We start from the raw sequence: 26,778 nt of genomic DNA, 5'->3' as shown, positions 1-26,778 counted from the left end.
TCAAATGTGCTTGCAGTCTTAGTAAAGCAATTGATTGTAGGGCTTCATGACAAAAGCTGGTTTCTCCATAATTAACTAGATAGTTAAAAACAAAACAAAGTTGCAAAGTTCAGTAAAATATTATATTTGCTTGCTAACATAACATCCTTATTAAGAAAAAAAGGATCAAATGAAGAACATAAAAGAACACACTTACGGAACTTAACTGAAAGACTCGACTCTCGCTTCAAAAATAGAACATTGCATATGAGAGCAATATTTCTTGATCTAAGAATTTAATAGATTTATATTACACATAAAGTAAAATATTTCAAGCTTTTTAAAATAATTTTAATTTCTGTAATTTTCTGTCAATATGCTTGGATGCAGAACTCTGTGAACAGCCAGCTTCTCCAACAATGACAGTTTGAGGGTTCCTTTTCTTGTCAAACAAACACAACTGTTTTCTGGAGACCTGTTAAGTCAGCAGTTCAAAAAAATAATAATACAGTTAAAATTTGAAAGTAAAACTTGAAGTATTTTTTACTCTTTTCTAATAGTTATTAGCTGTCTGAACCTCTGTTTTGACATTTAACATGATAGAAAAACAAAACATACAAATAATGAATTAATGGGACAAAAAAGTTCTCTCTTGTCTTCTTAGAAAGTAGTTCATTGCAATGCTGTGTGAAAGATGAGGGAGAACAAACACAACACTTTCCCACCTTTATAGTTTTATTTCTTATATCATCATCAAAATTTTTACAAAACATTTTCTGACAATAATATACTCATAGAAGAGCCATATTTTTGCGCTTGGACCAGGTCTTCACAGAAAAAAAAAGCCTTAGTTTTTGATACAATAATAATTAAAAAACAAAATAAAAGTTTTAAAAAAGTAACAACGAACCAACTAGTAAAGAAAACAGTAAAGCGCATATTTACAAGTTACATAAAAAAGAAACAAGACTCTGTGCAGGAAATGGATGAAACAGAGTCGGTGGGGATTCTGTGGTTGGATGGAAAACATTCAGAAAGGAGCAAACATAAAAAAAAAAAAAAATGAAAAACAAAAATGGAAAAGCGTTTAACCCCACATGTAACAATGACTAATTCTGATATTGCTCTCTGTCAGGATCCTGCTGCTTGCTCTCACACAACATTCTCATTCCAAGTGCAAATGAACAATTAAGCACATTTAGATGTAAGAAAAAGAAAAAACTTCTTCTCTTAAGTGCTTACATTAAATCCAATTAGGGCTTTGTCAGACAAACAAAAATGTGTGTCTTCCCGACAGAGGTTAATGATCATGCCTTTCTTTTTCTGTGCCACCTCTGACATGAGCAATGGCAGAAAAACAAAGCTGGAACAACGAGGGTCGAAGGTTAAAGACTTCCTGCTAATGTGAAACAGCGTGGAACAATAACAATCAATGGGGTGCGGGTTGGCAAGAACATCAGTAATGGTGACGTTCATTCAGAGGAGGTAGAGGAGTAGGTGCTGTTGTACAGTAGACGCAGACACACACACACATACGCACGCAAACAGGGCTTCTGGGTACATGCAGGGGAGCTCAATCAGTAGCGATGCTTCAAGTCTCATTGTCTTTCAAATGTCTCAATGTTGTAGGACCAAATACATCCAGCAAATTCAAGAAAATCCAACTGGGAATTGGCACATCATAAGGGCTAGCCGGTCCCAGTCTCCACATGTACACATGCTAACTTGACTCTGAAGACCCATGAATGTACGGCATACTCCAGTACTGCCTGCTGGTAAGACACAGATGAATGGCATAGAAGAAAGAACAAGTCGCGAATCCATGTGTGGCTCAAAATTAATTTTTCAACTGTGTTTACCAGGTAATGTATTACTTCCTAGTGAACCGTCACAGATGGCCTTGGGTGAACTGGAATGGATAGCTGTGTCAAGTCCTGCAGCGGTTTATTATTGTTTAGATATATGTAATGTCCTTTTTTGTTACTACTTTGCTTCTTGTGTTTACATATGCGTTTAAGCATGACTGTGTATACACTAGACAGGCAAGTTAATAGTGACTTGTAAATTATGTGTATGGATAATATAAACACAGCATGGAATGTCTTTTTCTTTAAAGTCACAGTTTGGCTGAGGTTGTATCATGACTTACAGAACAAAAATAAAAACTGAAAAGTTACTTAGATTGCTCAGGAATCTGCAACAGTAATTAAGTAAAATAGCTTGTATTTATCCAATGGACAACATCTAATCTACATGTTTTATATTTTGGGTCTGATATTGGCTGATTCAAGATTTTCTTTCAAAACTGTAATATAGAAATACATTTTATAGAAATAGTTTTTTTTCCCACCACTCCACCAGGAGAATTCAAGAAATGGGGTTATACAATGTCACACACTGAGAGAAGTCACTGTAGAATAAGGTTTTTACTATTTGAAAGCAAAGCTAAAATGATCATGGAGTTTTAAATTTAAAACATCATTTATTTGCAATTAGCATGTTTGCAAAGACAGCATTAAACAAAGTCATCCCAGTGATCATTGTAGAGACAGTCAATGACTGAGTTTAAAAAAAATATATATATATATATATGATTCAAGGTGAAGACAAATTTCCGTTGCATTTCTCATTAGTTTTAAAATGGTAATTTTTTTCCTTCCTACCTTTCTTATTGTTTAAAGTTATTTTAACTTTATTCTGGATTTTTCTATGATTATATAGAACACATTATTCCCATGCTTACAGCAAAGGAACCTTTTGGTGTTTTGAAACATTTCTGATTGTAAAATATACAAGGAGCCGAGATCTAAAGTACCGCATCGTGGCTCTCTGTGAGCCATGATAATAAAGATAATAAAAATATTTATCTTTATTATCAGAAGTATTATAATAAAAATAATTACTCTATTTATTAAGTTTCACCTAAATAAAGATAGCTTTATTGAGGTAAAACCATTTTAAAACAGCAGTTCCTAAGCTACAAGCAGCATGTCAGTTAATCAGCCAATTAGAGGAATGATACCTGAGCAGCAATAATTTGCCAGCTGAAGCAATAGCCTTGTTTTAATCAAATAAATGTGCTCATCTAATACAATTTTTGTCAAAATTGTTTGTCTAAATATCATGATGCTACTAAACTACATGTTTTTTCTCTCGGGTTGTTATATTGTGAGAACTTCATACCAGTCCACGCCAAGTCTTCACCTTTATATCTTATCTGCAATACTTTTCCCATAAGAGAGGCATATTTATTTCTCTGAGCATAAACTCTCAAGTACATCAGTTTTTACAACTTTTCCTTAGACTTTCACTATTATCTTCTGAAGCAAGAAGAAATAAGGGAAACACTTAATCCTTGTTAGGACTAACTCAGAGTGTGGAAGGGATGAATGGACCGTTATGGTGCATAAAAGTATTAAGAAAGTGGAATAGAACATAAAAAGTGTTGGCACTGGATGGGTCTCACAGACTGTCCTGGAGTTTAGCTCATGCATGCATCAACAGCATGCAGCACTTGTGCTTCCAGCTCTCTGAAGGCAAAAGAAATGGACAAAAGACTGGATAAATACTGGCAGCAGGATTCAAAGTTCCGCTGAACATACCGGATTTTTTCAGGGATGTAGTGACGATTAATCCAACATTGGTTTGTATCTGTAAATACAAACATTTCATTACAATTTTCTAATTACATGTGGAGGACAAAGTCGTTTTAATCTTTTGCTGCCAACAAAATGACCTAATTTTAATGTTTTGAACCCAATGTAAATAAGACATACATGGGGGAATATAAAAGGAAAGTTTCACCTGTGATTTTCCGTGCCTGATACAAGCGTTTTTTTCTCCTTTGTAGCTTAGAATGTCGGGGAATTTTATATCAGACAAGACATGAGCATGAACAGCAAATGAAATGCGTTTGAAACGGAGATGTGGTAAGAGACACGTGCTGCTGGTTCTAGGCCATTCCTGGCAGGAAATATCTGTCTCACGGTTTGTCTCCTTCCCCAGCTGGACAAAGTTTCCCAATATATAAACATGCGGACAGAAATAGAACTAAGCTTAACAGGTTCACCTGAGTCACCAAGCAGCAGACATGAAATTCAGGCCAGGGAGTTAATAGGAGTGATATAGAGCAAGGCAAGACAATAATACATGGGTAGAACTGAGAGCTCCCGTTATAAAGACATTGGCACAGCTGTAATTACAAAGTAAACTCCACCAGCACTAAAAAGCAACTGTATCGAGTGACTCAACTGTATTTTTTTATTTTTTATTTTTTTTAATGCAATGACCTGTACATAAACGGGAATGAACCCTTTTGAGGTTGCAATGCGGTGATAATATTTGAGTCACTTGTGTCTGGGCCTGGTTTTTGGTAGAACGCATACAAAAATAATGGCACATCAAAACAAGAACATATTTTCTCACAAGTTAGCACACTTCTTCTCCACACAGGAAATCTTTGAATGGCAGATAGCATGGAAATTCTAAAAGTTGATGAACAGACTGTGTTACAAATAACAAACCGTGTGACAACAACCTGAAGGTATACCTCTCTAACATGTACAAGTGTGAGAACAAAGAATACAGAGGCCATTCAGAGAACGTCACAAATAATACTGGTTTCAACCCTTCCTCCAAAATGCGATTCGGTAAAATGAACTGGGTTTAAGAAAGAATCTCCATATCATTTGAATTAAATGGCAATATCATGAAGGGAGCAGATAGAAAAATATTTATCATTGAAACAACAAGAGCATTACAATAGGAACCTCCTCACCGAGTCGTCCTGGTAATGTATTCCCACTGGAACGTCAATAAGGCTCCTCTTCTGTTCACAGTTTGTGTTTCAGAAGAAGTGAAGTTTGTACCTTTATTTTCTTCTTAAAGACTTTTTTTTTATTTACACAATGATTGAGTTCTGTTTTATTTAGTCCCTCTGTGAGTCTTATGGAATTTATTGACATCATCTTTAAACACTTTAGAAACTTTCGATTTATCTCAAAAAGAGAAAAGAAAAGGAAAAAAAAAAAACAATAGTTTGCTTCATATATTCCCATCGTAAGGATGCATTGATCTGTTTGAACTGTGTGTCACCCCGGCTTGTTGTGGTCAGTTTCCACAACACTCTGGCCGGAGCCAGAGACTATACTTGACAGCCTGTCGCTGCTGTATGTTAAGTCCCCAACGACTCCATAAGAAGTGCTCAACACAGCGGCCACAGGGTTACTGAGTGCATAAAACTCCATTGCACGCTTTATAGAACAAAAAAAAAAAATAAATAAACATGTCTGTAACATTCCCAATACAGTCCATGGGTTCATATGCAGGTCAAAGAGAAGTCAGCTTGCTGGTTTAACATGCCTCCAGTCAGCAGTGTTGTTCTCTGTGGCGGCAGGGAAAGAGGAGCGCGTTGCTCCTTCTGTAGTCCATTCTGATGAAAGTCAATCATTGATTTGTTTCAAATGACAATTTTGGGGCAGTGAGAGTGGTTTCTCTTTCAATAGGCTCAACCTTTTGAATAATATGTACACATGTTCATATAAATGTACTTATTTTCTCATGAATATCCACATGAAAGGTTTCCTAAAGAAAAGTGAGTCATTCAGCTGGGGGTATATTCACATACAGTGATTAGCCATTTACTTCCTATATGTATTCTGTTATTATTATTTGAACATACAGCTTTGGAAGCTGTTGTTCATGGTTCCCCTTATACATTTCACGACTATAATGAATCTGTTCAACAGCTCAGTTCAGAACCTGACCTTACTCAAGCTTGATTGCTTTGCTCATCTGCAAAGTTTGTCATAAACAGCAGGGGGCTTTGGCGGTTAAGTGCGAACTGGCAGGGGGTTGTTGTGTAAAACAACTGATATTTTATGTATGTGCCTTAAAGAAAGTCCTTAATAAACTCTTTGGTTTAACATGCACAGAAATTGAATTCAGTTCTAAATACAACATCCAACAAAACAGAACAAAAGAAAGTCTGAATGTGATTATTTCCGGAACGATAATGCAGGTCTCACTTTGTCAACAGCTTGTGAGATGAATATTCTAATTACAGTAGGAAGCCTCCTGTGCTTCACAAAACCTCAGAGATCTGTCGCGTTACTGCCATGTTCTATGATTGAGACATTTTGTTTATTGCACGTCCCCTTTCACTCCTGACAGTGCAGAAGCTGACTGCTGCCACTGTGAACACGTAAGCCATTGGGCTGACATCAGGTATGATGAAGACCAGATTCGGCCACAAAGCAACTCTTTTCATCATCTGTTAAATTACTTTTGATGAGTAGGTAGTGAGGGTTTTTTTTTCTATGAGCTGCTTTTAAAAGAAATTCAGAATGATGAATGTTCCACCATATTATATTAATGTAAGACTGTGTATTTCCAGTGCCAAAACCCTCCAGGAATATTTTGAAAATGTAGTCCGTTCGTCCATGTGGTATAAACAAGGCCCCATTGAACCACCTCACCTGCTCCCTTCCTTTCAAAAGTAATGTTGAATCACAGGCTTTTCTCCCACCTCTAACAGTCAGACTCTTTAGCGTCCAAATTTAAGAGTTCCGGTGCGTTCTGGGGGAGGATAAGGGCCACTGCTGGGGCCTTCAGTTTGTTGCATGAGGGACGGAGGAGGGGACCGGGCCCCTGGCACAGGGCCACCTATGCTGGCAACAGAGGGCACTGCAGGCAAGGCCACCGTCTGTATCGTGCCCCTGTCACATGGCCCCAAGTCTTCAAGTCCTTCCAGTCCCTGAGGTGGGCCTTCGTATCCCATGTTGAGCCGCAGGGGTTGATGGGCCTGGCAGTAGTCTACAATGGGCTGTTCGTAGCGGTAAAAGGTTAGGGCACCCATCTGGTGGGGGACCTGAGCATTGGAAAAGAGGAGGATGCAAAATGTTGTGGGGATAAGGACGAGTGGAAGGTTCATGGTGAAAAGAGGAGAGAAGGGAAAGAGGGGAGAGGGGGGAAGAAAAAAATGAGATTAATGATCCAGGTTCACAACCAGAAAATCTGACTGAATTAGAATATTAAATATAGAGTTTTCATATGGGTATGGACTTGAGAAAAGGTAACAATATGCTGACTTTTTTGCTTCTTTTCTGACACCGAAGTACACAGCACAATATTCCAAAACCAAATTTAAAGCTTGGCATAAGAAAAATAAAACAAACAAAAAAGCATTTAAGCGTTTCTGTAGGTGTTGTAGAAATTACTCAGGATTTGTTTACCCCTTTGCCAATTCAAACCCCAGTCGATGAGAGATAAACTGGGAAGTCGACATGAATCAGCTGGTGCTCTGATTGACTGACCCTGAGGGGAACAGGCTAAACTGAGATTGAATGGAGTACTATAAAAATGCTCTTTTGTTCATCTTTCTGAAATGTATACATGTATAAGCCTATTCTACACGTTTTGTCCAGATTTCATATTCCACACTATTTCTGTTGCCATTAATCTCCATTTCACTTTTATGAAATATCACACATTAAAAGGTTAGATCAAGCAAACACAAATCAATTTTTAATAACAAATAATCCATAACAAAAACATTAAAAAAAAACATTTAAAACTTGAATTGCTACAGCATGTTGTTTTGGGTAATAATGTTGCCATGCTTTAAATGGTTCATTAGGACTCTGGGACCTCCTGTTCCCAGTCCATTTGGCAGCTCACTGTAAATACCCTCACATGGTGACCACCTGAGTCTCAGCACCGGCCTAGATACCATTTAAAATTCATGCATTTACAACAGCTGCACCTTACAGATTGAAGAAAAACTATTTTGAGCAAGTCTGAGTTTCTGGGATCCTGTTTTCTAATATGCAATCTCACTACGGCTTGGATTTGTAAAGAAAGTATACGAGCCACAATGAAGGATAGTAAAGGGGTTTTGCGCTCAAACTTTAGTAGTAAAGCTGGAACACAAAAGCCCGTGCCATCTCCAGTGCTGTGCTACTTGTATCACAGCCAGGAGCACTCATCACATCTGTCCATGTGTTTGGACTTGTGTTCCCTCTGCACTTCTTTACACAGTCCAAAACAAGCAGATGAGTCTCTTGCGACACTCTGTCTTCCTAACTTTAAATCACACACTTATTTGCCAATTAGGAAATTTTCTAACAGTCCGTGAAAACAGCAGGGTGAAATAGCAGCTGACCTGAAAAAAAATAAAATAAATGAAAACACTGCAGGCTGGCGGAGAAAGAACTCATCCGATTACTTGCATACGGCAAAACAAGCACATGACAACTGCAGGAACAACAGATATGGTCCCAACACATAAGACACAAATACTATTCTGCTCTCTTGCCTTGAGAGAAAGTGTCACAACCATGCCATCTTTCCAGCATAACTTTCCTAATATGATTCTACTGCAAACAATTACATGAGCTAATTGGTTACCAATAGTTTATGGACTAATTTATGAACTATAAATATTTCTATATCTCACTTGGTGTCTCAACAGATTTGCTTTAGGAATGTTCGAAGCAATCACCAACATGCTTTCATAAACAGAGATTATAGTGTGTAGTTATGTCAATAAAGGTCTGGAATCTTTAAGCAAATCACTCAGAATTAAAGGCAGCTATGTTTCGTAAATGAAACAAAAAACAAAACAAAACAAAAAATAAATAAAAAATTTAGCAACAGACCAAAGCTGCAATCGTTGACCTGCTTTAAAGCCTTTGTTTGTCTGATGATTATTCATTTAGAAAACTCAAATGTTCAGCCACCTTTGATCCTTCCAGTCTGGCCTTTTCTCTCAGCAACACCTGAGCACCTCCAGGAACACCACCCTGCATACTTTTTCTAACTCCTTCCCCCCCCTCAAATGGACTCCATTAAGCAAGGCTGACTCATTACATTATGGGCACTCAGTGGATTACTCCCCCTCCATTCCCCTTTCAGTTTTTAAACCTTTCACAAGCCCTGCTCCTCTCGCTACCACACCATCATATCCCCCTCTCATCAGAGACCTCAGTGCTGCTTCCCTCACTCCCAGGCCACATCCAATCAATTAATGAACCTATATTCGCTCGCTAACCATTTCAGCAGATTCTGACAAATTATCCGACTATAAATCTGCCCTTGTGCAAGTAATGTCTGGAAGCGAACAATTGTAAAGGTTTAATTGAAGAGGGGCTAGGAGACAAGATTATTGAAAGAGAAAGACAGCAAGTATGTTTTTTGAAATTATCTTTAGTGGGTTTTTTACAATAAGAGTTGCTATGAAAAAAAAACAAAAACGTGTTAAGACTCTTTTTAAATGAAACACAGACTCCCTTCTGTTGGACAAAAGCGACTCAAAATGTCTTTCACGTCATTTTCTGTGAACAAAATGTGCTATTTCTATTCAGAGTCTATTGTAGCAAGCTCTAGCTGGCTCATTAGGAATGCTGTCAGCCTTTTTGCCTCTCAGCATCAGGACATTAGTAATTCCCTGCACCCTGCAGTCTGTTGACAGTCAAATATGCAAATGTTTCACATCTGGTCACCGTACATAAAGCAAATCTTTTTTGCTTCCAAATGTCTTTAAAGTTGTAGGGAAAATAAACAGCAGTGAATATTTTCTGTGATATATTTTATTCATATAGTTTGCGTTTAATCCATGCCATTTTGAAACTTTCGCTATGATTGACTTAATTTTTGATTACCTAATGTTTTCAAGTTGTTTTCAATAAAAGGTTATGTCTGGTCCCAAAACCCTGACGTGGTGTTTGGACACCACGTTTGGGTGTGTTCTGTGGACTCTTATGCCAATGAAATGCCTTCTCAGAGGTCTGAACATTCCCAAAATTTGTACACATTTTGCAGGCATAGGATCTATAAACAGGTACACTACAAGGGGCTGTAAAAAAAGGTATAAAAAATTCTACTCACTAATGTATATCCCTATGGATAAATTTCTTGTAGCACTATCAACATTTGTACATATACTAAACCCTACAGTGCAGACAAAAAAGTATCTTGGAAAATAAAAAATAAAACCCAATAAAAGTGCTCACAAAATTTAATTCTCACACTGTTCTTTATCGGTGTGGACACACGCAGTTGTAGAAGCATGGCTGACATGGACATCAAACCTTCTCTATTTGTAAAGTTATGTTTGATCTCTAACATTTAAGTGAATTACTTCATTGAAATAATCAGGGTCAGAAAAGTACAAAATGATTTTATTAAGTTATGTTCAGTATTTCTGAAATCTTCTATGAAGCTGCAATAATCTACATATCTTGTTCCACAAGCAGGTATTTATAAATAACTCAGACTGACCTCTGGCTATTTTCTCAATAAGAGTGCTGCCCTAAATGATGGACATATTTTAATATATATGAATTGACAAAAAGATAACTTGCTTCTTGCCACTGCAGCTCCTGTAATGGATGCAAGGCTGGCCTTGAAACATTGTTTTCACACCTGATTACTGGTATGGCTGCTTGTACATGCATTTGAGTGTTTTTGTCTGACATATGCTTCTGTAACCTGGCAACTGCATTGTCACAGTATTCACAAGATCATATTCACGAGAAAATCAATCTTGGCAGGCTTACAGCTTTCAGTTTGTAGCCAAAACACACACACACACACACACATGCACATATCAACAATTAGTGTCCTTGTCGAGTGACTTCAGCATTTTTTTCTCAAAGTGCTTCTTAATTTGATTGAAAGAAATAGGAAAAATGTATTTGCTGCAGATTTTCATACCCACCATGCTGCTGAATAGACTATTCTGATGAAATTGAAAAAATAAAACTCCTCAAATATTTCTTTTTAAAAAAGGATTTTATTGTTAAAATATTTTTTTTCTGCTTCCAATAATTATGAAACAGAGATAAAAAAAATTAAAAAAAAGTATCCACTTGAGGATAAAACTTTAACCTACTTATGATCAGATTGTGGTTACTGTACAGCCAATGATTAACACTCCCTTAATGTCATATGAAATATTTTGTCATTCTATTAGGATTTTATGGAATCATGTTAAAATTTTGTATCTACAAAAAGTGTAAAAGCAAAACAGTAACACGTTAGTCGTAATTTTCTAATTGAGATTTTATTTGATCTCCTCAGAAGGATTTTGACACATGCTCACTGAAGAATGGTTTCAGCAGATTTACCGGTGCCAAGAACACCTTGTGCCTTTTTTTAAGAGTCCTGATACAATGTAGCCATCTCTGAAGCCAAAATGAGAACAGATTGGTGCAGAATGAAAATACAAGCTTTTTCTCTTCAGACTTTGATTTCTTCTCTCTTTTTCTCTCCTTCACTTTTAGTAATTTCTCTCTTTTTGTTACCTCTTTGATGGAATGTCAACTTGTCAAATGTGGAACCTGCCTCTTACTGTATGGCAGTAAAGACAGAGCTATTTAAGAAGCTGGAGATGGATGGATGGATGGATGGACGGTCAGACGGGTGGATGGATGGATGGATGGATGGATGGATGGATGGATGGATGGATGGATGGATGGATGGATGGATGGATGGATGGATGGATGGATGGATGGATGGACGGTCAGACGGGTGGATGGATGGATGGATGGATGGATGAACAGCCTGCCATTAAAATGCAAAACAAGCTGCAAAATATCTATCAATTATATATTTCATAAGAAAATAAAATGTGCCGCATTTAGGTTACTATACTGCTGAAATAAAAAGCTAAATTACAAGTCACTCATGACTCCAATGAATATTCTCACATCAAATGTATGCCATAACCTCTGTACAGTTTGACCCTATGCATTGTTTCAAACTTTTATTAATGTTTACAATTATGTAAAAAAAAAATAGAACAAATGCGTCACTATAGAACTTCTACATGAATTGATCACCACTAATGTGATGACACCAGCTTAGGAGCGACAAAATAAGGTGCCAAACAAAAGCTAAGTTAAATGATTTGAGCTCATTTAATGCTGAGCTCAGATCACGAGGTATGGTCTTTATTATGGTGCTACAGCAAACATGAGCAACTTAATAGCCTACAGTCCACAAATGCCCCAGGCTAATAAAAAAGCTTTTAAAATCTTTTAATGAGAAATTAAGGACATCTCTGTCTGCGCTATCGTATGAGTCTTACAGACTGTAAAAGCTCGCCTCATATTTGCATTAAAAACAAAACAAAACAAAAAAAAAAACACACACAAGCAAACCTAAAAAGGTGTTAATTGCTTTTCTAGTAGTTCTGTACTGTGTAATTCTACCATAATAGCCAGTTACTTACATAGACCTCCTGAACTTACAAACAACTACATAGATCTTTTACACAACTTTAGCCAACTGTGTTGCTGAATCTGATTAAAAGAGACAGAAATATTTTTTAGAGCCTGACATCTGAGGCCTCAAGAATAAGTCAAGTCCTTGTTGAGATAGACAACAAGGACTTAAAAATATTCTCATTTTAAAGGCTTCAAAATAAATCTGAAGCCTTTATTTTGTAATTTGATTGTACCTAAAGTGTAACTCATAGTTCCTTGTCAAAAGAGTAAATCATATTGGAAACTGATTTAAAGCTGATCTGAAATAGCCAACTCCTCACTTACCATTAGTGCAGAGAGCTTTGTTGTACAGAGTAATTTGGTGCAGATGCACCTGTGTGTATTTTATAACTTGGCCTTGGCTGTCAGAAGGTATTAGCATGAAGAGAGGAAAGAAAAGCTGCATTTCTTTGTTAAACAACTGGACTGCTTTCTGCTTCTTTGGATCTCTGCCAACGCTTATCTCTATGTGTTTCAGTAACGCAGTGATTGGCATGCTTCCCCAGGGGGTAGCGGAAATGCTTTAGTGCACCTTAAAACACTTAAGCTGCTTTTTATGTGTGATTTTCTTTTGACAGTCATGGGTCTTGTATAAACAGTATTTAAGTTGCTGTCAAAGTCAATGTCAGTTTATCATTATTGACTGGAGAACCTCCAAATGTGTGTTTTAAAACTAAATAATGTGAAAAAGTCAAGTCAACTGTTTTTTGTTTTTTTTTTCATTTTGATACTGCAAACAGTCTCAGAGCAGCTCTAATTTAAGTCATGCCGTCTCTTAAAAAGCCCCAAATCCCATAACTTATTTTTTTACAGCTTTCCAGTCCCCTTTAGAAGTTTTCTTTCTCTTTTTTTTTTTTTGCATTCATGCTTTTATGAGCAGCTGAAGAAGAAGCAACAGTGCCACAGGCATACAATGCTAATGTCTCCCTAGGCTTTAGCAGCATTACGGTTCAGAAGTCTGCCGCTTTCCCTGCCAAACACTTTGATCCTCTCATGTCACTGCATTGTGTCTCGTAGAAGCATAAAAAAAAGTGAAGAGGAGTTGCAAATGGCTACCACTGAACTGCCACTTTGGATTAGCTTTTTCCTATTTCAATCACTATTTATATAAATACTTGAAACATGTTTACAGTTGGTAATTAATATGTAATTAATGGTGAAAAAAAAAGACATTTTTATTCCTTTTTTGAAAAAAATGCACAAACATATTTTGTATTTTTGTAGTGTCTTTCCAAGAAATTGCGAAATTCATTATAGGGAATCACTAGAGCAACACACAAATGTGTTGAAATTGAAATTGCTTAAATCTTGTCAAAAGTGACCTACTAGCATTAACTGTACAAAGAATATATTTTCTTAAATTGACCCCATCATTAGAAAAAGTTATACTTCTTGAACATCTTGATCTGCAAGATGAACAGAAAACCTACTAAATAATTTTGCAGGATGCTAAGCATAAGATTTTGAACATCTTATGGTCAACATCTTATGCTGAAGATATTCTTCAACATAAGAATATCTTCCATCATTTTGAAGGATGTTGTAGGAAAGAAGAATTTTTATAATTAACGTCCTAAACAGTAAAAAAGAATGAACTGTTGACACAAAAGTTACAGATTGTTGACTTTTTTCCCTTTCAGGTTAGGTCATTCAGAAGTAATTACTTCACATTTATATAAGTACAATAATAAACCTTTACTGTGTAAAAGAAAACTATTACAGTTGGTGTGTCGTAAGAAGAAAAGAAAAGTGTACAACTGTTAATTGTCTTTTTGTGTTGTTAATCAAAAAAACAATTCATAATTAAAATTTATTAAATTGAGTTGAGTTGATAAATAACCGATTGTTTCATCATGCAAAATAGATTTTGGATTTCAAATTCAAGTAAGCTGCTTTATTGTGGGGCTTTTGTTAAGGCGTAGGACAAGGGGAGTAAACAGAATGTTAAGATTGCACAAGGGTTTGTCTTTTTTTGCTCATTGAAATTATTGACAGAGACATTACTGTCATAACTGTTTGCGTTATCTTTGTTTTTCTTTTTCCATACAAAGTACTTCTGGTCCAGGGCTTCTATGTTTAGGCATGTCTCATTCCTGAGTAGCTCATTTCACAGAGCTCTTGTTCTGTATTATTAATTTCTCTATGTTCTCAATTTGTGATTCTTCCTTAATCTGTGTTTGTTTTGTGGATCAAACTCCTGATAAAGCTTTTACTTAACTGTGTATTCGCTTTTTCTTTTTTTTTTTTCCTCTTTCTGGAAGTATTTCCGTTGAAGCTTTCTTCCATGTAAAAACAAAATGCAATTCCTCACATGCTTACTCACATTGAGGGATTGCTGCAAAGTCATTGACTTGGTCCCTCGAGTTCGGTTCCTTTAATATACTTTTTTTATTTTATTACTACCTGGCATGAAACGATGATCAGAATTTATGTAACTGATACGCAGGGCGGTTATTTGGACTCAGTTGAAATAAATGTAATCAATCTCTAAGTAAGTGAGATTAGGTTGTGGTGTAATGCTTCTTAAAATCATAATTCCTGCATTTGAATTGAGCTGTTATCTTGCTTATGTGCCCTGTCTTCTCTTCTGATCTGTTCAGATGTCTTAAACAAAACCACAATGCAGTCTACTTGTATTTAGTACTGGCAGAAATTTACATCTATTGTAAATTTAGATCCAAACCCTTTCAGTAAGATAATGTTCTGCAGGGCGGTACGGTGGTACAAAGTGCTTACTGGAGCTGAGGACAATAATACATTCCTTGGAGCAAACTGAATATGTGATCAGTGACTAACACTGCAAGTGGTTAATTTAATAGAAAAGGAATTAATGAGTGAGCACAGTCGTTATGTTTTTTTTTTCTTCACTGCATATTGTTCAATTGGAATCTTATTATTACACTTTGTTTTGGATGTGAAAGCTTGCATCTTAATAATCTTCTATGCCTAACATCAAACCGTGTTCTATACTAACAGATATGGGCAATAAACAACTGACGCTGCTTGTGTCTTGTTCTAAATACATTTAACTTTTTCAAACACCACTGCGGCTCAAGACAATCCAATGTCATTCACATGTTATTTCTCATTACTCACTATTCCATTTTCTCTTAACAGTCCACAACTTTAAAATATGACTTAAATACATCTACAGTCTGATTCCAGTGAGGATTCCATAATCACAATAATCTGTCTACTGTGTAAATCTTAGGTGTAAAACCATAAGTGCGTGAGTCATTCTTTTTTTTTTTTTTTTTTTTTTGTTGCATGTTTGTATTTGACTGTTTGTCTCCATGTGGGAGAATATTCTCTTTCAAATGTTTGTTTCTGCAGCGTGCGGGGGTTGTCAGCTTAACTCAGATGTTGCTAGGCGGGCTTCAATGACACGAAGCCCACCAGTCAGCTTTTCACCAGAGCAGTGTGTCTGAGGAGGTGTGAAGATAAACATCGTCAGTTTGTTTCCAGACAGCCCATCAGGATGTGTAAAGGAATGTGTGTGCATCAACAAATTGTTCAGTAACCTGCAATATTTGCTATCGTTTTATTTCTCTATTTGACCATTGCTGCTTCTGATGAATGTATACAAGAATGAAATAATTTGAATTAATGCTGATCCTGTGACATAATTCAATACAGCAGGTGTTGGCATTATTTTGAAATTTGTTTAAATCAAATATTTTCATGCTCAATTTTGATCAGTTTATTTATTTACTTATTTACTTTAGTGTTGGTTTGGTACAGATATCATTTCTGGTAAATTTCAGTAGTTTTTCTGGCTTGAAGGTAAAAAATTAACTGATTCAGAGGAATCTCTTTTAAATTTGAGGTTCAGTTTTAAGATCAGATTTGTTCATTCATTGAGATTAAGTTTACACTTTACCAATGCTTTTCTACATCAAATATTTTAATCATAAATCCTTTAAGGCTTTAATTCAATCTTGGAATCATATTCTTAGGGTAGTTCCATTTGATTTCTGAAAAAAAAAAAAAACAAATCACATAATTGAAGCTATTCTAAATTCTGTCTTCAACTTAAATGTACTCTTTGGGAAAATAAACAGCACATCTTTTATTTAGTTAAGATCCTTTCCTGACTAAAGTAGCTCTGATGTCAGAAATGGTCAGCTAGCCACATATGCACATTATAACAACATGACACTTTCTTTTATATCTGCATTAGGAAATGAATGAGCCCACCTGTCCAGATGTTAAACTAATTGATTCTCTAAACAGGATTTAGCCTCCCACTAACTTTTTAATGACTGAAGATCCCTTTATGTGCAGTGACTCTTGACTACAGGTCTCAGGCACCACGCAATGACAGTTAAAATTGCAAATCCATATGCAGAGCTCCACAGTAAGCCATTTTAGGAAAAAAAGTGAGGGAAAAATACAAATGAAAGACAGGGAAGGAGAAAGCAGGATTGAGGGCCCCTTCACGCACCAGTGAGTGCCAACTGTATGCTCATCGTAACCGCCTCCCTTTCTACGATACATACAGTAAAGGAGCTTTTGCAGGCCATAGCAAATGGGCCATGAAATGTTACTCAATGCTCAACACGTTTGTCAGCCTGGTTTGCTTTCACACATACCTACAAATGTACACAATCACAGCAACTAATGAGATGGGGGGCTGAGAATCTGTGGGAACATGGAAATGCTAAACTGAGAATTGCAAAAAGTTTCAGGTTTGTGTCATATATTCCCACTTGCTGGGACATTTGTTATGATTGCATTATATCTTTTAATTTACTGTTTATCTTGTAAAAATGGCAAACATGAAGTCATGGCAATATTACTAATGAGAGAAATATCATTAGTAATATTGATTTTTGTAGTTAATTGTGGATGAATAATTACAGACATAAATCTATATTCAATATATTTTAAATGTTAACTATTGTCTTGAAAATCTGTTCATTATTTCTCCCTGTAGTGTTTTCAAAAAAGTGTTAATGCTGCTCAACCACATTATACATAGAGTATTTTGATACCCTAACTCAAAGTACAGTATACTTGTGAAATGTGAGGAAAATTATACATAGTTTTCAAATATTTTACAATAAAAGTGTGATTTTCAGCCTGAGAATGAGTTTCACTGTCAGATATTTTCTAAGCCTATTCTTTGGACATATCCCTTGGCTGGCATTGAGTGTTTATTAAAGCCGCTGCACGATATCCACACAGCAACAAACCTTCTATGAACTGTGCTCCATTCCCACTAACATTTACGCATGAGTCAGTCTGCATTTCTTCAAAACTGCAAAACAAAAGTGTGCCTGTGTTGGCATAACAAGAAAATGTTGAAAATTGAAAGAGAACTTGTGTGCCTTGGCTCATCTACTCATTTAATGATAAATAAATTTGTTTGTACCAAACCGTCTTGCACAGCGATTCTTTAAAGAACGCTACCATAGTATTCAACGAGTCTCTGTGGTTTAAATAAGTATTTTTTGCTTTTTTTGCATTCCTGGCTCATGTGAAGCTCATGCATTGTCAGCAGTCTTGCATTTTCTGCACTTAGAAATTTTGGAAATTACCAAATCAGGTAGACTGGAGGAGAGGAAGATATTTACATCACAGGAACCACAAATTGAGCCTTGAAATTGAGAGAGATTAAGCATCATTATGACTGGTAATAATCATAGTGATTTGGTAAAGTAACTTTAACTCAAGGTCCACATAAACTGAAATATAAATATAACTTCTGGCAGAGAGGGTGACTATGGGTGGTGTAATAGCATAACCTTATACTAGAAGCCCTGCACAGCTAAACCCATCTGTGGCGTTTTATTATCTATATACATGCAAATGATCAAAGTCAGGGCACATTGATGTTATTTCACGGCCTAACAAACAACCCTCAATTGCTTCCAGCACCATTTACACTGTAAATCTTCCACACTCATCGAAGGGAGCCCAAATGTATATTAAGAGCGCAAAATGACAGGCTGAGAACAATTTGTAGTTTCATTTCTACTGTGTCATTATGGATTCAAAGTTCTCAAATCTCTCAGTTGGTGATGCTTTGCATTATGTTCTGCTTCCAGTCTGAGTAATGAGCATGACCCAACATAAACGCTGTGTGGCCAAGTTGGCTCTGCACTGGGAGCATCAGTCGCACTTTAATCAGGGATATTGGGGAGGAGTGTGTCTGGGAAGGCATGCAGAGGCTTTTAAAGACCTGACTAATAAGAAATGTCAAAGGGACTAGGGTGCAGCCAGAACTGATACCCAGACCAGGCCCATCAGCTTCCTATTTTAGCTCACTACTCCCTGTAGAAGCAGGACTTAGACAGTCTTTCAAGGAAGTGAGACATTAACAAACAGCAACAAAACCAAAGCCTTTCATTTTTTTATATATATATATTTTTTTCTCCTCAGGCAACTCATATTCATCTTGCGGTTTTGAAATGACATTTTTTTTTCCACTTGCGTGGTAGTTTTATCATAATTGTTGCTTGAAACACTGTGCAAAATTGACCATAAACTTACATTATTTGTGTTAGATCAACATAATCTATGGCATAAGGACAAATTATTAAATATTTTTAGATAAATAAAAACCTAAAAAGTTGTGGATTGGTATTCAATTTCTCCGCATAAACAATTGTATTAGCTGTCAAATGTTGTCAAATGCTTCTTTGCAAACCAGCTAAAGCTCAGTCACCTTGGATGGAATGTGTCTGTGGACATGGAGTCTTCCCAAGTCTTGCCACAGGGTCTCAATTTGACAAATAGGTCTGGACTTCAACTAGTCCATTCAAAGACATATGTTTGCTTGATCGAAACAATCCACTTTCTAGTACTGGCAAGATGTCTGATATCAATCTATGTATCTGTCAAATTAATTAAAACAAAACTTGTGATTAGCAAAATCTAGAGACGAAAACAAAATAAATAAAGTTGCCAAAAATACATAATTTTGTTACACACATTTTACAGCATCAACAGTCTATAGGTTGACGCTGATAATAGCTAATAATTTATTATTTCTATTGTCATAAATTTGTCAAGGCCCACTTGCACTGCGTAATTAAAAATCACACATTATAGTTCAGAAGTACCAACAAACTATGAAAATTATCCCTTGAGATAATTTACAGAGCTGTGCTATACAGCGTTGATTTCTTCACCGACCCGCACTGAAGTTAGTCAGAATCAAAGTCGCTAACAGCAAAATTAAACTGATAACAATAACTTGTTTGCCAGTAATTATGATATATTATGTGGTGTTGAATTAATGAGGAGGCGTATGTTTTCATCTGCAAAGGTAATTAGCCACAGGCCTCGAGTAATCGCAGGAAAATTCAGGTCGTCCCAAGCAATCCCTGCGGGGACTGTTTTGCATACACTCGCGGCAGAGCAAATCCCTCAAGGGAAAACCTTTCTGCTGAGAAACTCTGACCTGACAGTTTCTTTGAGGCTACAACGTATCTTGTCTGAATTTTAATGAGCAGTGATGCAAATAGGATCGAGATGTAGCCGACTGGAATCTTGGAATTTGTGATAAACAAGGTCTTTGATCAACCTGGGCACTCTGATGTCTGTTTCACCTCTTCTCGGTGTGATTTTGTGTCTAAGTCTAGCAAAAATAATAATAATAATTTAAAAAAAAAACATTCTGTCTAAATTTGAATCTGTATAGAGACCAGACATAAATAACACAGGAGGCAAAATCAATCGTTTTCCATCACACACTGAATCATGACAATATCTTTAGTTGTATCATCAGAGTTTATTATTATCAACCTCGTTTTTTTGTATTACAGTCGTTGAATAACATAATCATGGCTTTCTGTTCTGTTTGGTACTTCATCCCAGTTTTATTTTCCCTCTTTTTCTCTCCTAAATCAGATATTCAAGGAAAAAAATGCTATTTGATAGCAGTCAGAGGTTCTCCAAACAGCCATCAGAAATACAGTCATGGCATTTAGTTGATAATCTTCACATACTTTGTTTGATTACAGTTATGCACTTTATTGGTGTCGAAAATACGCAATCAACTTCAATTATGATGAGCAAGGAGACACAACAAAGGTCAGACATTACACAGAAATTACAGGGAAAACAGAAAACATGACACCAAACTCATTTCACAGCCAAAATCCTTTTTCTTTTTCTTTTTTTTTTTTTATCTATGGTCAGGTCAGAGGAGATAACTTGTTAAAAATTAAACTATTGGCTATTAAAAACATCAATGGTGAAAGAAAACCAAAAGAGGTCAAGTTTCAATTTCTGAAATTCAAATTCAGCATTTGTAGCAATGCTTGAACATAGTGTTCACAGACTCTCCATCCATTGTGACCACATTTCAGCTGTATTACTGAGTGGAAGTAGCACATTTTCAATCCCTAGATATGCGAAGCTGAGATCCAGATTAAACTCTAGTCTAGATAATGAGTAGTGTTCAAAAACTTGCTTTGATGATTTATAGATGACAGATTCTCCCCATCACGCATAAAACAGCAACATCTTCCTGTTATTTAATCAAATTCCTCTAGTCTTGGAAAAGTAGAACCCATATGCCATAGGAAAAAAGAAAATTAAACAAAAATGTGATTGCTGACTAGTACTGCTCACAATTGCCCCACAGCAAACACTTGTGTTTAGCAAATGGTAATTAAAATTGGCTGAATCCCCAAATCCCAGATAAATGTTTCATTAGATGGCTATTTGATATTACTTTTGCAACGGAGCAACAATATTCAAATTGTTCATAGAGAATTAATGCATCACTCCCACCCCCACACACTCTCACTCACTCCCCTTGCCCGTTGGTGCACCAGGATTTGCACTTGCAACACTTAAAACCCTTGGTTCATTAATGTAAACCCACATATGGTGGAATAACACTTGAACAAATAAAATTTTAAAGCCCAACCCTGGGGCAAAATGCAGCAGGGATACATGAGACAGAGATGAGAGGTTCATTTAAAAAATAAGAAAAAAAGACATACTTTGCTTTGATGTGGGCTTGACAGAGGTTGCACATAAAATGAAAAAATTTTCACGAGAGTTTGAAATAAAGCAAATAGAGATCAGTTACATTTCTGTAATCCGCTTAAGCCTTCATCATGTTTCATATCAAAACTAACCTCTTCGTCTGAGAACATAAAAATGACTCTGTTGCCGCCTGCTGAGTTTTAGACAGCGGTTTTGCAGGATTTTTCAGCACTTCTGCTAACAGTTGAGGTTATATAACCAAAACTAGCAAATCAGAATGGCAGTCAAAGCTTGACAGATTTCTTTTAAAAGCATAAACCCCCCATCTGTCCAAGTTTCCTATGGAATGTTTTATGCAATGTCACTGGCACTACTGGCCTCAAACATGTTAATTGTGTTTAATTTAATGTGTTTCACCCGTCTCTCACTTTTGGGATACTGCCGCTTTAGTACAGGATCCAAATGTTACATGTCAGAGAATAAATAAATTCAATGGGTATTTTGAATCACTACATCTTTTTGTGGTGCCTTGCAAAAGAATAAACAACTCTTGAACCATAAATATTAGTAGGTTTTTAAGGAATCTTACATACTATCTGTGATGTAAGGTGCAGGAAAATGATAGTTTTCAAATATTTTACATGTAACATTTGATAAGTGAGGTGTCCTTTCAGTGTCCTTTAAACTGAATGCAACCAATAGCTTGCAATGTAAACTAAATGGTTATTCAATTTAATGTGTACAAATAAAGCCGTTTAGCGAGGTGTGCTGTTGTAGCACAATGAGAACAGAACAACTCACCCTGAACTCACCATCCCCATGGTAAAAAGAGGAGGTGGCAGCATGATGCTGTGGTGCTGTGAATAAAATTCTGGATCTACATGTAATTAAACATCCAATTGGACCATGTTTAATTTCTCTGGATAGATTTATTTTTTCTTTAGATGTGCAACTTGAACATATTCCACTGAAGTGACAACAAAAAGGTGATTCTAGGATTGATTTTGAGGAGCAAAGTGTAGATGCTAGTTTCACTTTTGAAACTATAAACTGTTAAAACCTTGTTCATTTTTCTTTTTCTCTTTCACGATTATACATATCACTGTTTTGGTCTATCACATAAAATCCCCCCTAAAATACAATGAAAATATTGGTTTGTGTCATCACAAAATACAAAGCTCAAGCTTACAGGACAAGTTTTGGAAGTCCATGTAAGTGTAAACCATTTCCTGAAGTGATTTAAGTGAACATTTGGATTTGTGCACCTAAATTTCAAAACTGAAACTAAAACATAATTAAAGACCTGTTTCAATTTGACAACATTGTCAGTATTTTGTCTTGAGTTAAGCTGTTGTCATGATTCAATTTTCTCAACTCAAAGAAATGCAAGATGAACCTGACAAGCCTATCCTCCAGTGACTAGCTGACTAATGAGATGCCAGATTGCAGACACAACTGACATATTGTCGAGGAACATCAGAAAAACTAAATGGTCTTTTGAGGAAATATTTTCATCTATTGTCTGCATGTAAATAAAGAAATATATTAGGCATACCTTGAAGGAGTTTTGTCACCAGTCTATTGTTCTTTCTGATGCACTTTTAAAACTTGCTAATAAATAAATAAATCTTTTCATTTTTATATACAGACAGCATTAGTTGCATATTTTTCATCACATCGTCCGGTAATAGATTCAACAAGGTACTGAAAACTTTTCTGTAGAGACTTTGACAAAATAATATCTTACATTTGCTGCAAATTTGTCAGCTATAATGTGAATATCCTTTCCCCACATCCTAAATCTGGTGAGCAGATGGGCGTCTGGAGTTCAATGAATTAATTGTCATTTTAGAAAACCAATTTAGGATGCTGGTTTCCTATTATTTTGCTAAAAGTAGTCATCAGATAATGGGCACACTCTGGTAATAAAGGGGTCTGGATGGCTAGAAAGAAATGGCATCTTAAGGAAGCTCAGGTCATTCTGTCCTAAGACAGCCATTCTGTTAATACGCAATGGCCTGAGATTGTGCATAGATAAAATAAACATAATTGTTTACTTGTTGTTTCCAAAACATAATTTTGAAATCGTGCTGTCCTTTAGATATCAGTGAGTCAATCTTAGCATAGGTGTGGAGAAGAAGCATTTTCTGCACATCCAAGCAGAAAGAATGTCCAAGAAATCAGAGAAACTCATTGGTCACTAAGGTTCCTATCAAGCAGTGTTTTGCCTGCATACTAACCAGCTGTTGTAGCCCACAATACTCCCATTACTCCTTGAGGTTTCCAATAAAATATTCTCCACATCTGATCAATGTTTTCTTGAAAAAGTAGAAAAACCTCCATTTTCTGTATGCGTCCTCAATCTGCCAGGTTGTTCAGTTGGCTGCCTACTCATGTAATTTGCTATGAACCCTTAACTTTCATGATCAAAAAATGTGTATCTGCAAGGAAACAGGAAAACATATTTCCCTTAGGGTAAGAGAAGTGACATTCATTTGATTGCAGCTATTTGCAAACATTGTATAGTGCGGTAAATACTAATGCTCTTACCTATTTCTATTCAAACCCATACAGTGGTATGCAGTTTCCTTAGCTGAATATGAAGACCAATAGAGCAGAGAATGTTGATTACTAGCCAAGCAAAAGATCATTTAAAGCTAAAACATGTAGAAGAACTGACCTTGTCTGCCCTGACCGGTAAACCAAACAATATTCACTTCTCATTTCAGCACTTTGCAACGTAGCGCATATGAGAAAAACAGCCAACAGAAGTGACCTGGAATAATGTGTTTAACAACCTATAAACCCCAGCCCAGTTAAATATGTTTCCAACATGGCATTAGAGACAAATTCCTTCTTTGTGTATATGTATGGGTTTTAAAACAGAGCCATCCCCTTGAGACTAAAACATTTAATAGCGCAATGCCTTTCCCAAGGTTGACAGTTTTTATAAGCATCTTGCAGGGATTCTATGCTGCCATTTGTTTACAAGTGGGACATTTTCAAGTAGCTCAATTTCAGTTTTGACTTATTCTTTGCTTTGACCTAATTTAAATGACTGAAAAAATTTCAAAAGGCCCAAAAATTTTTGACATTCTTAGTTATGATTACTGTATATATATTTATATGTAGATTACTAAACCAATGCCTTACTTTGTCATAGACATTTTTTGTTGTTAAAAACACATCATGAGCTTTTCAGGGATGCGTATATGATATACATACTGGATTCTTCTACTTCATTAGAGAACTTTGATGACTGCTTTTAAAATTTATTCATCATTCTGTTGCCCAGAAACAAAACAGCATTAAGTCAAGGTAACCGAAACTTGCCAACATATATTAGACTATATAAGTGAAATATAGTCTGAAGTGAAACGGTAAAGATCTACTGAATGAAGAAAGCACTTCAAAGACAAACCTGCTAAAAGATTTATCAACTGCACAAAATGCTTTCAATTTCTGTTGAAGAGATATCTGTCTATTTAAATTAATTGCTGATTGAATCTGAGATACTGACTGTTTTTGACATGGAGTACACTGGAAAACATGACTTGCTGTCTTCTGGTGATGTTAACAGGAGCCTTGTCACATCTAAAACCTCAAAATACAGGACATTATGACATGCAGAAAAACACCACACGAAAACAAAGGCAAGGCTGAATTGATGTCCTTTAGCCTCATGTTAGATCAGACATGAAAGTCGCTTGATGGATTTTGCTTTTTGTTTGTATTCTTCCCACAAAAAACAACAAACCCCAACAGATCTCTTTTTACGTTTAAAGTTCAGCCAAAAGACATCACAGTGGTAAGTGAATTACAGATGTAGAGGAAGCCAAGAATCACCTTTCGCTGACTCTCTGCTAAGTGGTCAGAATGTGTTCTCATGTCCTGAACATTAAAATGTTAGTTGTTTTTTTATTTTTATTTATTTATTTTTTTTTTGGTGGTGGTAGTTTTTCACAGCATGACTCAAAAAGTGTTGAATGAAATCTCAACTACATTAATTTTCAAAATTTGAATTTCCTGTCATAGAACCTTCATCCCACTAAAAGACTGGAAATTTACAGATTCACAGAAAATATCAGTGGAAAAACTCTAATATTTTCTTTAAAAATGCCTATAGATTATTTGAAGAAATTAATATGTTTCTGCCATCTTCTAGGTTGGGTATCCGACCACTAGTCTTGGGAGAACTGATAGTTAATTTAAAATGGCTTGGTGGAAGAGACCTCACTTTTAATAGGGTTATACGGAACAAGTGTCCCACAGCATGATACTGCCATCACCATTCATGGTCATGGTGGCCAAAAATGTACTTCTATTTGTTCACAAAAACAATTATGCCTTTTTCTTGTCTAAAAAGTGTCTAACATTTCTCAATCTCAATTTTTGACTATGTAAAAATGGCTTTATTGTAGACAACAGTAGGGGTCCCAGCAGGTTACACTTGTGACAGCCTTGTGTTTTAACATTTAGTAAGCGGTTGTTATCAAATAACTCAAATAGGAGATAATGATAGAACCTGCAGCCTAATAACATTTCTGAAAATGTACAGATAAAATGGAAATTTCTGAGAACAGAGTTATTATTTCCTCAGAAGTGATTGTGGCAGTCAGGATGTGAAAATACATAACATTTGAAATAAATCACATTAAAATATTCAAAATGAATGACAAAATCTTTATGTGCACATCCAAATGTCTCAGGAAGAAAGGCTTAATGCTAATGCGGATTTGTAATGTCATCCTATTGTGGTGATTTATGTCATCAGTAGCTCTGATATTCCGTTTGAAATCACAAAAAGCATGCCTGCAGAGTACCTTTTATTATTACATTGTGTAAGCACTGGATGTCATGTAACCATTTAAAATATAGTGTTGTGTTTCTGGAGTCGAGCTTATAAGAAAGTGGGGTCTTCAAAGCAGTTATTTTTGCTGAGACGCTGAGTATTAATGGTTTTAAAACACACTGCTCAGGTCTCAGGTTTACGTTCAGACATTATCAGGATGAATGTCATAATAAGTGTCCTAAGAAGAATTATTCATATGGGTGCAAATGTAGGCTGAAAGCAATCCTTTAGTTTTACCAACATCTTTTCTCTGACATTTCGCTTCATTTTTTTACCAGTTAATATTAGGTTTCATTTTAATAATTTTGTTTCACCTTTTTCTCAGCCTGGTGAGACTAAAAACGTAGAAGTATACTTACGTTGTTGAGCATATGCATACAAATTAAATGAAGAAATTTGACATTAACAACCATGACAAAAGACCGTACATACTAAGGTTTAGTTTTCTGCATTGTAACACCAATATGTCAGCATCATTTACTCAGCATTTTGTGGAAAACAAGTTGCCTCAGCATCAGTTCTCCAGTTTTTTATAGGCTTGAGAAATTAAAGCAAAATTGTAAAAGAATTGCAGATCAGATGGTCTTGCCAAAAGCAACCAAATTTGAATTCAAAGAAAAACGAATCATTTCCACTATGACTTTGGGGTATTCTTGTTAATTTTCTCCACTTTGTATGAGTTTTCTTCTTACAGAATGATTTCATAGCTGCATATAAACATGGGTTAATAAGCAC

At 35.9% G+C, this 26,778-nt stretch overlaps 1 protein-coding gene across 1 annotated transcript in view; it reads right to left on the bottom strand.

The window, feature by feature from the left end:
- Window positions 1-4,230: 4,230 nt before the first annotated feature.
- The window catches only part of LOC129366477 (leucine-rich repeat transmembrane neuronal protein 4), a 106,128-nt gene continuing 83,580 nt past the window's right edge, over window positions 4,231-26,778 (bottom strand). The window contains exon 3 of the mRNA XM_055040353.1: window positions 4,231-6,847. Within this exon, the coding sequence (XP_054896328.1) occupies window positions 6,524-6,847 (324 nt within the window). The 3' untranslated portion in view covers window positions 4,231-6,523. The remainder of the gene's footprint in view (window positions 6,848-26,778) is intronic.

Source organism: Poeciliopsis prolifica, unplaced genomic scaffold (genome assembly GCF_027474105.1).
Source record: "Poeciliopsis prolifica strain line A6 unplaced genomic scaffold, Auburn_PproV2 SCAFFOLD015, whole genome shotgun sequence".
Classification (NCBI taxonomy): domain Eukaryota; kingdom Metazoa; phylum Chordata; class Actinopteri; order Cyprinodontiformes; family Poeciliidae; genus Poeciliopsis; species Poeciliopsis prolifica.
Note: the sequence above shows the minus strand (reverse complement) of the source record. Positions and strands in the feature narration are given on the sequence as shown.